Source organism: Musca domestica, unplaced genomic scaffold (assembly GCF_030504385.1).
Source record: "Musca domestica strain aabys unplaced genomic scaffold, Musca_domestica.polishedcontigs.V.1.1 8, whole genome shotgun sequence".
Taxonomy (NCBI): domain Eukaryota; kingdom Metazoa; phylum Arthropoda; class Insecta; order Diptera; family Muscidae; genus Musca; species Musca domestica.
In genome coordinates, this window is record NW_026712409.1 from 10,041,083 (window position 1) to 10,058,720 (window position 17,638).

At 36.9% G+C, this 17,638-nt stretch overlaps 1 protein-coding gene across 1 annotated transcript in view; it reads right to left on the bottom strand.

Moving 5' to 3' along the window:
- Nucleotides 1–17,638, bottom strand: part of LOC101889276 (tripeptidyl-peptidase 2) — a 251,316-nt gene that overhangs the window by 225,977 nt on the left and 7,701 nt on the right. The window contains exon 10 of the mRNA XM_005174804.4: nt 323–479. Within this exon, the coding sequence (XP_005174861.1) occupies nt 323–479 (157 nt within the window). The remainder of the gene's footprint in view (nt 1–322; nt 480–17,638) is intronic.

Below are 17,638 nucleotides of genomic sequence, written 5' to 3' on the forward strand. Positions count from 1 at the left end.
CACAGCTTTAGCTCCTCTAAAACAATTCGCCTCTAAATATTACCCGATTCACCTCGTCTAAAACAACGTCTTTTGTTTTAGCTCGTCTGAAAACCCTTCCTGCTTCTAATCGTCAAAAATCGTATATAAAGTACTCCAACCTGAAACTCGTCGAATTAAAATACCCTCTTTAAATTGCCGAATTTTATCGGTTTTCCATATAGACTTACACCTTCACGTTAAATTCGGTTGCCCGTTTTACAAAATCCCCCACGACAAATATATGCATGCATTCGTCCATGTATGTATGTATGTTCATGCAAATCGTTTTGATAATACTTACACAGCTGTATGCACGCCCGGCTGTAGCCCCGATGGATCGACTTTAACAGCTAATGAACGTGTCGAATAGCAGAGATCCAGGAATTGACCGCATTGAACGAATGTCTGGGAGGAAATCAAATTTAAACGGACATTGAAATTGAATTTATCCTTTGGCGCTGAAATGAAACGAAACGAAACAGAACGAAATAAGCAAACAACAAACCGATGAAAATAAGAATGAGGCAATGAATTGGAGAAATTGTGTCGAAAGAATTGAGGGAATGATGATGATGCTGATGCTGATGATTGGAAAGCAACTAGCTATCCATTGGGCAGAGCCACTGCAATCAATGGCCTGTAAAGTGATGGCGATATTGATATATTGTGGGATCAGCTGAATTGAGGGGTCAATTCAATGTTTTACATGATATTGAAAATTATGTGTTACTGAGAATTTTTTAATAATAAAGTAATTAAATTTCGTTGAAAAAATGAGTAGGCAAAAAAACGTACAGGGATAATGATATTTATATGATTTCAGCTTAAATTTCCTTCCTCATAAAACCGACCGGAATTTTTAAATGGATCATAATTGTGGCTTTAAGGAAAAAAAGATTTTTTATTTAAAGAAAAAAGTGTATCTGCTATGATTATTTTTTCGAAGCAGCAAATCTACCCACAGAGCATTTAATCAAATTAAAGCTCATCTATTTGAAAATTGTTACAGAATACCCCAAGTATCGTACCAGAGCTGGTGGACTAAATGTGGACCAATATGGTTTGGTATTGCTATTGAATACCAAACATCCCAGGTATGGTGTAAATTACGAGAACAAAATCTACCAACTAAGACCCCGAAAAAATTTGAGTCAAAGTCTTAATAGTAACGAAAATCAGTTTTATATTGGCTATACCAAAAAAAACTGGACCAAAATTGAAAATGTTGTGCGAGAATAAATTTGCCCATAACGAACCGAAAATGTGAAATTACAGGGCATTTGGTTGGACCTATTGGAAAGTTTGAAACACGCAGCGGTTTTATATCAAACAAACGGCTTTATTTAAGTTCTTGAATGGAATGAAAAAATATATTTTTTCATATAAAACATGTATACATATCAATGCCTACTACATTTCTAAACAAGGTAGATATATATACAGTACAAGATATGGTTATACATTGTACACCAACAGGACCTTGGGTCCGAAAATATCGAAATTCCTAAAATCTGGACGTGCTCTTAATTTGGGGGATATTTTTAAACATGGTATTCCATTTCAGATGTCAAACATTTTAGAAATAACATTTGACACACAGACGGACCTTCATGGCATAATCGACATCGAATTCTACCCTTAAAAAAGTTGGATTTCACAAAAAAAAGTTTACTCCTTTTCTTTGAAAATATTTTCGAACTTTATATTCTTCAAAATATTTTGCAATCATAAACTTCTTTAAAATCATTTTATAGTCGATTTTTATACCCTCCGCCGTATGGCGGATATATGATTTGATACGGCCCAAACGAACCTCATCGAAATAAGGGTTTTAGACCCTAATACCAAATCCCTTTCAGGACATTTAGAGTCGATTTAGGGATGTCCATCCCTCTGCCTATCTGGCCGTTGCGCACGATAACTCTTGAAGGTCCGATTTGTTCCTAAATTGGTACATCATAATATTATTCTCAAACTTAGATCGATTTCGTAGATGAGCAACATTGGTCAACTCCTTTTGGTACCTCCCCCACAAAATGTCAACATTTTCAAGGAAAATATTTTACTGCACAGAAAGATAAAGGATCATCCGATTTTGCTCAAACTTTGCAAATACTAATATTTCCATTAGTGCTAGGTCAGGTGCGAATATGGACAATATTGGCACACTCCATCAAGTATCTCCCCCACAAAAGGTCAAAATTTTGAATAATTGTAACTCTTATAAAATGTGATATACGCATACGATTGTCTTCAAATTTCACACATCACAATATTTTTATTAACCAAAGATGTGGTGTGACGATGGAGTATATCGGTCCACTCCTTCTGGCATCTCCCCCACAAAATGGCCAAAATTTTGAATACCCATGAAGCTCATAAAACGCGAAATGTACATTCGTTTCCATTCAAACTAGGCAAGTCGGAATATTTCTACCAAAGCAAGATCTGGTGTGAAGATGGGATATATTGACCAACTCCATCAAGTACCTCCCCCATAAAGGGTCAAAATTTGGAATAATTATAACTCTTATATAATGCCATATATGCATCTGATTGCCTTTAAATTTTACACATCTTAATATTTCTATCAACAAATAATTAGGAGTGAAGATAGGATATATTGGTCCACTCCTTCTGGTACCTCCCCCACAAAGGGTCAAAATTTTGAAAATTATATCTCTTATAATTTGCGAATTAAGCATCGGATTCCCTTCAAATTTTACACATCCCAATATTTCTACTAACGCAAGATCTGGTGAGAAGGTCGAATATATCGGTCCACTCCTTCTGGTACCTTCCCCACAAAGTGATCAAAATTTTGAATAACTATGAAACTCATAAAACGCCATATGAGCCTCCGATTATTTTCAAACTTGGCACAGCGCAAGATTAATATAAATACAATATCTGTTATAAAGATGGTGGAGATCGGACCATTACTTCTGGTACCTCCTCCACAAAACGACATTTTCAATAACCAAAACGATCATAAAATCTGAAACAAGCATTATTAATACAAGATCTACCTCCCTAAAAAAGGATTCAAAAAACCGTCCAATTTTCTTCAAATCTCATTTTATTGGATTTTTATTGGATATATATATTTATCTGATTTCAAGTTAATTGTGCGCCAAATGGGTAACACAAGCCCCAATTGAAAAGGCACAAATGACTCGGCAAATTTAGTAGAAATCGATTCAGGGGAGGATCTTCCCTTCATATATTAGTTTCTTTGGACCTTAAATTAGACCTAGAATCAAAGTTGATATGATTTAGTTCACAAATTCCCCATTAGTTCACAAATTTCCCCCGTTCAACTTTAAGACTTTCTTTACTGGTTTAAATATTTGTAATTTCGAAATCTTTCAAAATAATATTTATCCTCAACAATCGCCTAGGAAATATCCATGAGCTTTATGGTCGAAATTCTAACAAATCTCTTTCCTTTTTCTTTTTGGCAAATCCATCCACCCGTCATCTCCCAGGCCATCTATTATGGCCTTACGAATTATCTTTTGTCCCATAACTTTAACCCAAAAAAAATCGTTATTTTCTAACAAATTTCTGTTTCATTATCGCACAGATTTCAATGCCATGCCGACGAGCAGTCATTCATTAGAACAACAAACCATTTGAAAGAGACAAAAGGTTGAATTGCTTGCTTGGCTTGTTCTGCTCTGCTCGCTCGGATGGCAATCATAATGCGGGACAGGCAGGCAGGCAGCGAGGCAAATCATTTAACAATTGATTAATGAAACAAGGTCATGAAACGGACAACAGAAAGGATATCAATTCATTTGTTTGCAGCCAGCCATACGAAATACGACAACAGCAACAACGACAGGCAACAACAATAACACTAACACATCGATACAATTGCCCAAAGCCACCAGATCCATTTGGGAATGATTGACATAATTCATTTATGTCATTAAAGCATTTCAACACAAAAATGCAACAACAACAGCAACAGCAAGAACAGAAAAATCCAATGGAAAATATTAACAAGTTAAAAAGCAATAAGTTCGGCCGGGCCGAACTTTGAATATCCTCCACCATTTGAAACGAATTTGGAAATTTTCAAAAAATAAAATTCTTAAAAAAATTCTGTTACAATTTTAAAAAATACTGAAGATGGTAGTTATATTAGGGCCTATACGATGTGGACCTACATGGGCCTTGTTTGTCATAAGTCATTACCATATTCAAATTCGAAACTTGAAATAAACGGTCAATAATGTAGTTAAAATCACCAAAATATCGTATATAAGAAGGTACCGTTATATCGGAGCTGTGCGATGACCTGGACCAGCATAGACAATTTTCTGTCACAGGCTATAGCATCCTTTACGAACTTCAAATACGACATCTCAAACAATTTCGGTGAATATTGTACCTAAAATCGTCAAAATACCGAATATAGGAAGGTACTGATATATGGGGCCTATCGAAGACCTGGACCTGCATAGACAATTTTCTGTCACAGACTGTAGTTCCCATTACGAACTCTAAATACATAATTTGAAACAATTCCGATGAATAATGTCACTAAAATCAGCAAAATACCGAATATTGGGAGGTATTGTTATATGGTGGCTATACGAAGACGTAGACCTGCACAGACATCTTAGGCTATAGTATCCATTTCGAACTTAAATGCCAAATTTGAAACAATTCCCGTGAATAATGTCGCTAAAATCATCAAAATACCGAATATCGGGAGGTACCGTTATATGGGGGCTATACGAAGACCTGGACCTGCATAGACAATTTTCTGTCACAGACTGTAGTTCCCATTACGAAATCTAAAAACGTAATTTGATACAATTCTGGTGAATAATGACGCTGAAATCATCAAAATACCGAATATTGGGAGGTACCGTTATATGGTGGCTATACGAAGACATGGACCTGCACAGACAACTTTTTGTCTTAGGCTGTAATATCCATTTCGAACTTAAAATGCCAAATTTGAAACAATTCCGTGAATAATGTCGATAAAATCATCAAAATACCGAATATCGGGAGGTACCGTTATATGGGGGCTATATGAAAATGTGGACCTACATGGCCCATTTACGAACTGCTTACTGGCAAAATAAACATGTGTGCAAAATGTTAGCCTTCTATCTCAATTCGTTCGAAAGATAGCGTGATTACAACAGACGGACGGACAGACAGACGGACATTGCTAAATCGACTTAGAATTTTAGGCTGATCTGTACTTTGTTGGGTCCGACATGAGTATTTGGAGGAGTTACAAACGGAATGACAAAGTGAATATACCCTCCATAGTATGGTGGAGGTTATAAAAATGTTATCAAATTTAAAGAGAGAGGGATTATTTCTCATCCCCCACTCTCTTTCTCTCGCTCTCCCTCTCTCTGTGTGTTACATGCAAAAGCCATTGTTCAGAGATTACATTTTAATTAAATAATTAACACAATTGTTATTTTAAAATTATAACGGCCAATAAAACAACAACGAACTACAACAACAAGTGTTTTTGAGCAAATGTAAATGGGCGAATGGCATTCAGGCATTCATTTCAACATGGATGTCAAAGGATCTTAGTTTTGGCCCCTCTCTTGCTCTCATCTCCCCTCCTTTTGGCCGCCTCATAAAATTGTCAAGGGTTGTCATCACCCAATCAACGGCCTGCCAGCCAGCCTGCTCGAGCACATAGTTATTGTCGCTTTTGTAAGTGGCAATTTTAATGATGATGATAATGTTAATTAATTTAAAATATTAATTAAATGTGGCATAAAGTGGCTTTTACAAAAATGTTTGCATCCCCTCCCCCTCCCATCCACCATTGGCTTGTCTGGATAGGCGCGCGTCAAGAACCCATTAAAATGCACACTGCTCGAGAAGTATAAATGTGAAATTCAACACGATTCGAGATTTCCGGAACAAAAACGGTATTAAAATGTAATTAACTGTAATAAATGATTGAATTGTTAATGATACACGCAGCAAACGTATTTCTCAGCAAACGTGGTGCTCTGGCTCACGCATGAAAGTCAGGAGGATGCATTAAAAGGGGATCCATTGAGGAATTATGCTGCTGCTGATGATTATTATTTCTATACATTCACTTGGCTTAAATGGATTTGTTGGTATTGGAAAAGAACAAAACAGGGAATATATAGGGTGGATCGTATAGCGATTTTAAATAGACAAACGATTTCGAAGTCCCAACGCTGTGTAGGCTTTAACGTTGGAATTGAAATTTTTGAATTTCGAACAAGTTCGGTCGGGCCGAACTTTTAATACCCTCCAACATTTGGAACGAATTTGGCAATTTACAAAAAAAAAAAATCCGTGTAAAATCTTAAAAATACCGAACGTAGCCGTTATATTAGGGTCTATACGATGACGTGGATCTGCATAGGCAACTTTTGTCATAGGCCATTACAATATTCAAATGCAAAACTTGAAAATAAATCCGTGGATAATGTAGCTAAAATTATCAAAATACCAAATATAGGGTGTTACTATTATAGGTGGGCTATACCAAAACGTGGACCTGCACAAACAATTTTCTGTCTTAGGCTGTAGTATCCATTACGAACTTCAAATACCAAATTTGAAACAATTCCGGTTAAATCTGTCGCTAGAATCATCAAAATAACGAATATCGGAAGCTACCGTTATATGGGAACTATACGAAGACGTGGACCTGCCCAGACAATTTTCTGTCATAGGCTGAAGTATTCATTACGAAATTCAAATACCAAATTTCAAACATTTCCGGTGAATAATGACACTAAAATCAGCAAAATTCCGAATATCGAAAGGTACCGTTATATGGGGGCTATACGAAGACGTGGACCTGCATAGTCAATTTTCTGTCATAGGTTGTAGTATCCATTACGAACTTCAAATGCCAAATTAAAAAAAAATCCGTTGAATAATGTCGCTAAAATCAGCAAAATACCGAATATCGGGAGGTACTTTTATATGAAAGCTATACGAAGACGTGGACCTGCACAGACAATTTTCTGTCATAGGCTGTAGTATTCATTACAAACTTCAAATACAAAATTTGAAACAACTCCGGTGAATAATGTCACTAAAATCAGCAAAATACCGAATATCGAAAGGTACCGTCATATGGGGGCTATACGAATACGTGGACCTGCACAGACAATTTTCTGTCATAGGCTGAAGTATTCATTACAAACTTCAAATGCGAAATTTGAAACAATTCAGGTGAATAATGTCGGTAAAATCTTCAAAATACCGAATATCGGGAGGTACCGTTATATGGGAGCTATACGAAGATGTGGACCTGTACAGACAAATTTCTGTCATAGGCTGTAGTATCCATTACGAACTTCAAATACCAAATTTGAAACAATTCCGGTGAATAATCTAGCTTAAGTCACAAAAATACCGAAAATAGGGAGGTACCGTTATATGGAGGCTATACCAAAACGTTGACCTACATGGCCCATTTTCAATTCCAAAAGTCCTACAGACATAATTAACATTTGAGTAAAATTTTTCAACCTACTTAATTTCGTCCGGAAGCTGAAGTGATTTTCACAGTCGGTCATCGTTAAATCGACATAGAATTCTATGCTGACCAAGAATATATGTATACACAGGGTGAAATTAAAAAACTGCAACCAACTTAAGACTGCTGTCATTTCTAAGCCACTCGTTCGACAGCTGTTAAATTATTCCAATGTCAGCTCATTATATTGTCTTCAAGCGTACAAAAGCATTTTGGTGAGAATTCTCCAGAAAAAAGATATTCGTGATGGAATTCAAGCGTGATAACGTGATTTCTTTATATTTGGCTGGAAAACCTCAAGTGGCTCTAGCATTTAAATGTGAATAAATCTTTTGTGTCTCGTATCATCGCTCGTTACCGTGATACTGGTAGCGTAGCCCGACGTCAAGGAAGTGGACGAAGGAAAACAGCAACATCAGCCGAAATGGTTCGAAAAGTAAGGAAGCGACTTGATCGAAACCCGCGTCGCAGTGGCCGAAAAATGGCTCGTGAGCTGAACATATCGCAATATACCATTCGGTAAATATTGAAAAATGAGCTCGGGGTAAAACCATTGGAATTCCAAAAAGTGCAAGAACTTACACCGCAACAGAAAGAAAATAGAGTCAAAAGAGCGAAAAAGAGTTGATTCGCTTGGCCGAAAGTGGTGAACTGCCGAATTTGGTTTTCTCCGTCTCCAGTGAGAAAACATTCGTTGTCCAGCAGTTTGTAAACAAACAAAATGATAATGTTTACTTGCCAAGGAGGTCAGCTGAAAATGTACACCTTTGGTTGGCTACCAGAACTCAAGCGCCGGCCATGATGATGGTGGGCGCCGCCATAACAGCCGATGGTCGCTCTCCGCTCGTATTAATCGACCGTGGCATCAGAAAAAATGCCGAATATTATCGCGAAAATATTCTGGAGGGTGTATTAAAGCCTTGGGCACGCAAACATTTTGGCCGCAGACCTTGGACATTCCAACAGGACTCAACAGCACCATCGCACTCAGCACGCGCCATCCAAGAATGTTTACAAAATGAGATTCCTCGCTTCATTTCCAGCGCACAATTGCCACCAAAATCTGCGGATACCAATCCGTTGGACTATTGTGTCTGGAGTATTTTGGAAAGCAAGGTTGGCACTAAAACATACCAAAGTGTCGATCGCCTCAAGGAACCTCATTGCTGGGAATGGGGCAATATGACACAGAGCAACATTCGGACAGCGTGTGACGGTTTCATTGGCCGTTTGAAGGTCATAATTCGTACCAAAGGTGACCAATTCGAACAAATCTAAACCTTTTCAAAAATTTGATACTATTTCCGATATTTTTTGCTTTCATTCAATAAAATTTAAAAGGAAATATTATGGCGTTTGACTTTGTTGCAGTTTTTTTATCTCACCCTGTATGCATATTTTTCTGTACTAGATCACCCCCAACTCCCCCCCCCACCTTCTCACCCATGCTTCGGTTTCTGGTGATAAATGAAATTTTAGTGAGTTACAATTAACTGAGCGGAGATCCTCCCAATCAAAGTGGAAATCGAAATGGCAAGAGAACTTGGAAGGACAGGAACATTGGCTATATATGTCGATAGTCAAACGGCTCTCTAAGCCATTAAGTCAAGTGTCATCAAATCGGGAGCCATTCTTGACTGCAAGAAATTCATTCTCGAAATTCATGAACTCATAAGGCTTTGTTGGATTCCAGAACATATTTTGGATTTTTACAAAATATTTTTAAATAGCGATTTTTTTAAATAAAGTGAATTTTTTCAGATTTTGTTAATTTTATTATTTTTAAATATTTATTTCAAAATTCTGATTTTTTTTTAAAGGAATTGATAAAAATTTTCCCAAATTTTTGTAAAAATTAATTTTTTTCTCGATCAACCCCAAAGTATGCAACACAAACATGGTCGTCATCAGCATTAAGTGCATCGTCATCATCGCCATCATCATCGTCATGCATCAAGTGGCTATGCAGGATAACATAACGCATTAATGGCAAAATCTCGTTCAGTTCATAAAAAGAAGCCAGCCAACAGATGACGGCCACGTCAGACGTTAACGTTGACGTTGACTGACGATGTGGTTAATGAATATGAGCGAATGAATGAAGGATACCAGCTAACTGACTAGCTGCAGTTAGCTAGGCAAAGTGGATGACTGGATGAGTGGCTGTAAGTTAAGCTACTAAAGTGCTGGATCCATGGCTGGCTGTAGCTTGATTGTAACGCTCAATGGAGATTGTATGATGCAGTTCCAGTAGCATAACTGGAATGCCTTTTTATTTATGAAAAAAAAAAAAAAAAACAACTACAACAACGACGATAACAATAAAACACTACATTATTCTTGTTCGGTTGCAACGAACCATCCATTCCAACAGCCCCGAACAGCAGTAATGGATTACTGATGCTGGGGCTTCTGCTGCTCTTAATTTAATATGCAAAATGGAGGAATGATAAATTACAAGCCAGCCAGCTAGCATTCAAAATCTTTCAACAATTTTTTCCATGCTCTGCCCCCCCTCGTATTTATTATTAAAAATTATTTTTACAATAATTGTTGTTTTATTTGGAAAAATATCATTTTTCCCAGCAACCACAAAGGAAAAATGAATGGCTAACCACAAAGTGCTGCTGAAGGCTAAAGAGGAATCTCTCAGCAAAAGTGGAGGAGATTTTTGTTTTTGGGAGGGTATGTAAAATAATACGATTAAAATAAGTAGAACTGATTTGTGTGTTAAGTTTTCAATTATAAGGAGAAAAAACCATAAGAGCAGTTGGGTTTGGTTTGTGTGGCGTAATCGGTGTGGAGATACTCTACGCAATGATATTAAATAAATGATGAATTTTTGGGAGACCAAGATGTTGTTGGAAAATAATGGGAGAGAGAATAAGAATTTAAGAAGAGAGAGCCAAGAATGACTAGGAAAAGAGCCAATTATGCAGATCGTACAGTTTTCAATAGACGCTGTATTGAAGACCCCTAAAAATAGGGGACATGTTAATGTTAAACTTAAAATTACGAAAATTATTTCCGACCTTCCCTCCTTCTTATGTCCCAAGTGAATCTTTTGACAGGCGAGTATCATGTTATATTGGTAACCAGCCTCTTCCTCTCTATCTGAAACTCTCTTTCTCTCCACATAACTAAAACCTCATCCACAGGTGTGTGAGAAGAATGTTATTGGCGCTACCACCCGAGAAGTAGGAACAAAATCGAGAACATCCTGAAGCGTCCACGGAAATGGTCTACGGATATCATGAAGAGGCAGTCTGCTGCAGTTCCAATGACGGCTTCTTAAAAGTTCTGTGAGCCAGCGATATTTTCGTGTATTTTTGGAAATTGAAGTCCTAGTGAAACTAAATCTACCCTCTAACTAAATGATTAGTCATCGAAGTCGAAGAAGTGGATACCATTACGATCGCCACATACATTCCAGCTAATGTCTTGGTAATCGTACAATGAAACTGAGTTATTGTTGTGTTTATGATTAGCTACCAATGAAATAACGACGAACCATCGACCATCAACCGATAACTTACCGACGACTTACCGCGAGATCGATAAACTATCGCCGATAGATCGATAAACTATCGCCGCGATATCGATAAACTATGGACGAGAGATCAGTAAACTATGGACAAGAGATCGGAAAACTATGGACAAGAGATCAGTAAACTATCGACGACAGATCGACAAACTATCGACGAGAAATCGAAAAATATCGACGAGAGATTTACAAAATATCGACGAGAGATAGACAAAATATCGACGAAAAACAAACAAATTATCAACGACATATCGAAAAAACTATCGACGACATATCGAAAAAACTATCGACGACATATCGAAAAAACTATCGAAAAAACTATCGACGACATATCGAAAAAACTATCGACGACATATCGAAAAACTATCGACGACATATCGAAAAACGACAAATTATGGACAAGCTATCAACACACTATCGACTAGCAATCGACGACCGATAGACAAATTATCGACGACCGATAGATAAATTATCGAGCAATCAACTACCCATCGACCAGCAATCGATAAATTATCAACGAGCTGATGACAAACTAAAAACGAGCTATCGACAAACTATCTAGAAGCAATCTACATATTATCGACCAGCAATCGACAAACTAAGAATGAGCAATCGACCGATTATCGATGAGCAATAAACAAATTATTGAAGAGCAATTGACAAACTATCGACAAGCAACCGACAAAATATCTACGACTTATCGACAAACTATCGATGACCAAACGACAAATTATCGACGAGCATTCCACAAACTTTCAACAAACTATTGACGAATAATAAACAAACTATCGACCAGAAATCGACAAACTATCAACGACCAATCGACAAACTATCGACGGACAATCGACAAACTGTAGACGGGCAATCGACAAACTAACGACGGGTCACCGACAAACTATCGACGAGCACTCGACCGATTTTCGATGAGCAATATCGAAAAAATCTCTACGACTAATCGACAAATTATCGATTCACAAATTGACAAACTACCGACGAGCTATCAATGAACTACCAATCGGTGTGGTCACTATGACTCTTTTCAAGGCCTTAATATAACCAGGGGTTCAGGTTGGGTGTATGAAGCGCTTCTTCAAAAGAGTTTGGAGTTTGGGAGAATTGCAGTGAAGACAATTCCAAATTAACTAAAATCTATCTTTTTAGACTTTCAAAATATAATATTCCGACAGATTGTAGGAGTGAAAAACGAGATAATCATTCCCAGAATCCAATCAATCGGATCTGTTCTTTAGGGATCACGAGAAAATATTTTTGCAAACAGTTTCCAAGGTAATTTTTATTTTCAATATGAGCGTAAATTCGGGGTTAGGATATTAATTTAAAAAAAAGCTAGATTGCGAAAATTAAATCTTTCCATATTACAATTCTACTATTTCTAGCAAAAACTTGAACTGAAAATACCCAATATCTGTGTGTAGTGTGGGTTACAACAAACCAATACTTGATTTCTGTGCAGATTTAATTAAAGAATTAACAACAAGAGAAACAACATATGTTTTGGTTTATTCAAAGAACCGCAAAAGGAAATACGTCTTACACACACACACTAACTCACACTCACACAGTTGAAGATAGAGGACGAGAGTTACAAAGGTAATTTGCTGGAAGGTTGTTAGGTTAAAATGATTAGCAACACTTCATCATCAGAAACCCAAGAGAAACACACGCACTCACAGACTGATTTAATAAGATTTAATAAACTGTTTTAAAGAAACAAACCCAAAGATGATTTCATCCAGCAACAATTTCAAACAGTTCACATCTGTCTTTCCGTTCTCCTCCGGCTACCTCTTACCATCCCATCCATCTATTCAACTTGTGTTTATTGAAGTATTTTATTTTTGCAAAGAAAAAAAGAACGCAATTTTTCATTATTTTAATTGAAGTATCCTAAAGTTATTTCAAGTATCCTCCTCATCCCTCCCATCCTCTTTGTCTGCTTTCACATTGCTCTGTACACCAGCAATGGAGATTTTTGACTTAATAAAATCAAAGAGCACCTTGGAAGTTCAACACAAACGCACCAGACGCACACACACACACACACACCGACTCACTCACTCACCCATACAGAAGTGAATTCGTCTGTGTATTATTTCTCTAAATGAGCTTAAGTATTATTATTTTTGTTCAAACAAAATTGTAAAGACTTACGAACAACTTTTTGCCATTTTCTTGTTTGTGTGTGTGTGTGTGTGTGCATCTGTGTGAAGGCCAACAAATTGAGAATTAGGTATAAAGAAAAAAAAATAAATAAAAATTAATTATATTTAAAATTGTTACTAAAATAAATAAGCCATAGACAATTAAAGATAAACATAAACACAAATGCAGCAACAGCAACAATAACAAAAAGAAAATCTGAATTTTATACACAAAGTTTTGACTTTCATTTAAACTGCCTTATTTAGGCGAGAGAGAAAAGGGAAGGATAGCAAATAAAATGTGGCTTCTTGTGGCCTACTGTTAAGCCATATAGCAAACATGCTTAGAAACTTTTAAGTCAATTTATTGGCTAAAAAATATTTAAATATTTTATGGAAAGAACTTGAAGTTGTTAATTCGTCCAAGGCATAAGGGAGAAGACTGGGACTGGATAATTCATAGAGGCATTAAATTTTTAAATGCATTTTAAGGACAAGATAATTGTTTTCGAAACCATTAATATTTCCAAACAAGTAAAAGGGAAGATAATTTCGGCCGGGTAGATCGTTTGATAGCCTCCACAATAAGGGAATAAAAAAAATTGAAAATATGTCAGAATACATTCGTTCCGATGAGCAATAGACAATTTATCAACGAGCAATCTACAAAATATCTAAATTAATCGATAAACTATCTTCGACTAATCCAAAAACTATCGACGACCAATCGACCAGCGAACTCAACGAACTTTTGACATGCTATCAATGAACCTGTAAAAAAGCTGTAAGTTCGGCGGGGCCGAATTTTGGGGGTTTGGTACAAATTTGGCAAATTTTCAAAAAAATAAAATCCGTTAAAAATGCTGTAGAAATCTTTAAAATACCGAATGTACCTGTTATATTAGGGTCTATACGACTATCTGGGCCTGCATAGGTAACTTTTGTCATGAGTCATTATAATATGCAAATGCGGAACTTAAAAAAATAGGTGAATAATGTAGCTAAAATCATTAAAATACCGAATATCGGGTGGTACCGTTATATGAAGGTTATACGACGACGTGGACCTGCACAGACAATTTTCTGTCTTAGGCTGAAGTATCCATTTCGAACTTCAAATACCAAATTTGAAACGATTCCGTTGAATAATGTCGCTAAAATCATTAAAACACCAAATATCGGGAGGTATCGTTATATGGGGGCTATACGAAGACGTGGACCTGCACCGACAATCTCCTGTCATAGGCTGTAACATCCATTACGAACTTCAAATACCAAATTTGAAACAATTCCGGTGAATAATGTAGCTAAAATCATTAAAATACCGAATATCGGTAGGTACCGTTATATGAGGGCTATACGACGACGTGGACCTGCACCGACAATCTCCTGTCATAGGCTGTAGTATTCATTTCGAACTTCAAATACCAAATTTGAAACGATTCCGTTGAATAATGTCGCTAAAATCATCAAAATACCAAATATCGTGAGATACCGTTATATGGGGGCTATACGAAGACGTGGACCTGCACCGACAATCTCCTGTCATAGACTGTAGTATCCATTTCGAACTTCAAATAACAAATTTGAAACAATTCCGGTGAATAATATCGCTTAAATCATCAAAATACCGAATATCGGGAGGTATCTTTATGTGGGGGCTATACGAAGACATGGACCTGCACAGACAATCTCCTTTCATAGCCTGTAGTATCCATTTCGAACTTCAAGTACCAAATTTGAAACAATTCTGGTGAATAATGTCGCTAAAATCATTAAAATATCGAATATCGGTAGGTTCCGTTATGGGGGGACTATACCAAAACGTGGACCTACATGGACCATTTTGTATAACAAAAGTCCTGCAGACATTATATACATTTGAGTAAAATTTTATCAATCTACTTCATTTCGTTCGGAAGCTATAGTGATTTCCATAGACGAACATACGGATAGACGGACAGGCGCACGGACATCGCGCATCGAATTTTATGCTGATCACGAATATATGTACTTTGTGGGGTCTAAAATGTATATTTCGTGGTGTTACAAACGGAATGACAAACTTAATGGTGGAGGGTATAAAAGGGAGGATAATTTCGGACGGGCAGATCATTTGATACACCCCAAATAAATTGAAAATAGGTCAGAATGCATCTATTCCCATGACCAATCGACAGATTATCGATGGACAATAGACAAGTGATCAACGATGAATGAACTAGTGAGACGCTATCGGCGAGATACATCGAGGAATTATCGGGCTGTCGTTGACTGACCGATAAAATATCGACAGGATATTGATATGTTATCAACGAAATATCGATGGGCCATTAACGATCTACAATGAACTATAGACGAGCATCGACGAGCTGCCATTGGACTATCAACGTGATATTGATTATCTATCGAAGAGATCTCGATAAGCTATTGACTAGATAAGCTATTGTGATTTCTTTATACTTGGCTGGAAACCCACAAGAGCACAACCGTTAGAGCACTCCAGGATTTAAATGTGAATAAATCTTTTGTGTCTCGAACCATGTATCGCTCGTAACGGTGATACTGGTAGCGTAGACCGATGTCACGGAAGTGGACGGGAGAAAACAGCAACATCAGCAGAAATGGTTCGAAAAGTAAAGAAGCGACTTGATCGAAACCCGCGTCGCAGTGGCCGAAAAATGGCTCGTGAGCTAAATATATCGCAATATTCCATTCGGCAAATATTGAAAAATGAGCCATTAAAATTCCAAACCGCAACGGAAAGAAAATAGACTCAATAGAGCTAAAGAGTTGATTCGCTTGGCCGAATGTGTTGAACTGCCGAATTTGGTTTTCTCCGATGAGAAAACATTCGATATCCAGCAGTTGTAAACAAACAAAATTATCGTGTTTCTTGTCTAAGAGGTCAGCTAAAAATGTGCACCTTCGTTTGGCCACCAGAACTCAAGCGCCGTCCATGGTGATGGTATAGGCCGTCATTAAAGCCTTGGGCGCGCAAACTTTTTGGTCACAGACCTTGGACATTCCAACAGAACTCACCAGCACCATCGCACTCAGCACGGACCACCTAAGAATGGTTACAAAATTATGTTACTCGCTTCATTTCCCGCGCACAATGGCCGCCAAAATCTCCGGATACCAATCCGTTGGACTATTGTGTCTGGAGTATTTGGAAAGCAAGGCGTTAGACTTTGTTGCAGTTTTTTATCTCAGCCCTTAATTTTTGGTTAATATTAACACATGGACCGATATCGAAATTTTTGTACATACTTGAAGTTCTCATTCAGATTCTCAAATTATAGCTCATTTCGTTTCGAAAAAAGTGGTCAATATCTTAAAAGATAAACCAAAAGAAAACAAGGTCAAAATCTTTAAAAGATCTTAATTCGGGTGGTACTGTTATATGAAGACCATAACAAAACTTGGACCGAATTCATATTTTGTGCGTACCCACCCAACCCAATTCTATTACCAAAACAGTAAATTATCTTCTTTCATTTTTTTTTTTTTTTTTTTTTTTTTGGAATAACTGATATACTCTATAAGAATCCCTGAGTCTGATTTATAGCCAATTCCCTTAGATCTTTTAAAACAACAAAAATCAGGATTTAGAGTGTTATTTGAGGACTGGATTTAGAGTGAGATTGAAAGAAAATTTTGAATCATCGGGGTCGATATCGGCAAAAGTAAGAGATATTACCACAGACAGACGGTTGGACGAGCAAGACTTTTTTCAGGTCTTCTTAAAGAAGAATACTCTTTAGATCTTCTAAAGACAATGATTTTCAGGTATTTACAGGCAGTATACCTATTTTAGATCTTATATAGGCAGAAGAATTTTTGTCTTTTAAATGCAGAAGACTTCCTTCTATTATTATGTGTGTCAATCTTTAATGTTTCTGGTCTTCCAAAGACAGAAGGTCTTATTTCATTTACCGCGAGAAGGAATTCTTTGGAAGAGACAGAAAACTTTCATTAGGTCTTCTATCTACAAAATACATTCTTTCGATATATAAATGCAAATTTCTTCAAATCTGGCATCTTCTCCTTATTTCGTTTTGAAATCTTTTGCAGAGAGATGAAGCAACAAAACTGATATTTAGGCAGAATATTACATTTTCCAGGAAGTATTGCTATCTGAATGGATCCACAAAAGCATAATAATACACAAGATTTTGTATAGAAACGCCCACAAGTAGCTATTGTTTTTTCCACTCAACCCCAACATGCCTATTTTCTTGCTCCAAAATGAATCTTCCCTGGATATACACTCTATTCAAGGACACAAAGCTAATTCCCGACAAGGATTTTGGGGAAAAATATGATATTTTATGGGTTTCACGTCTCGATGTGTGTTTTTGATGGCTACAATCCCTCATCACT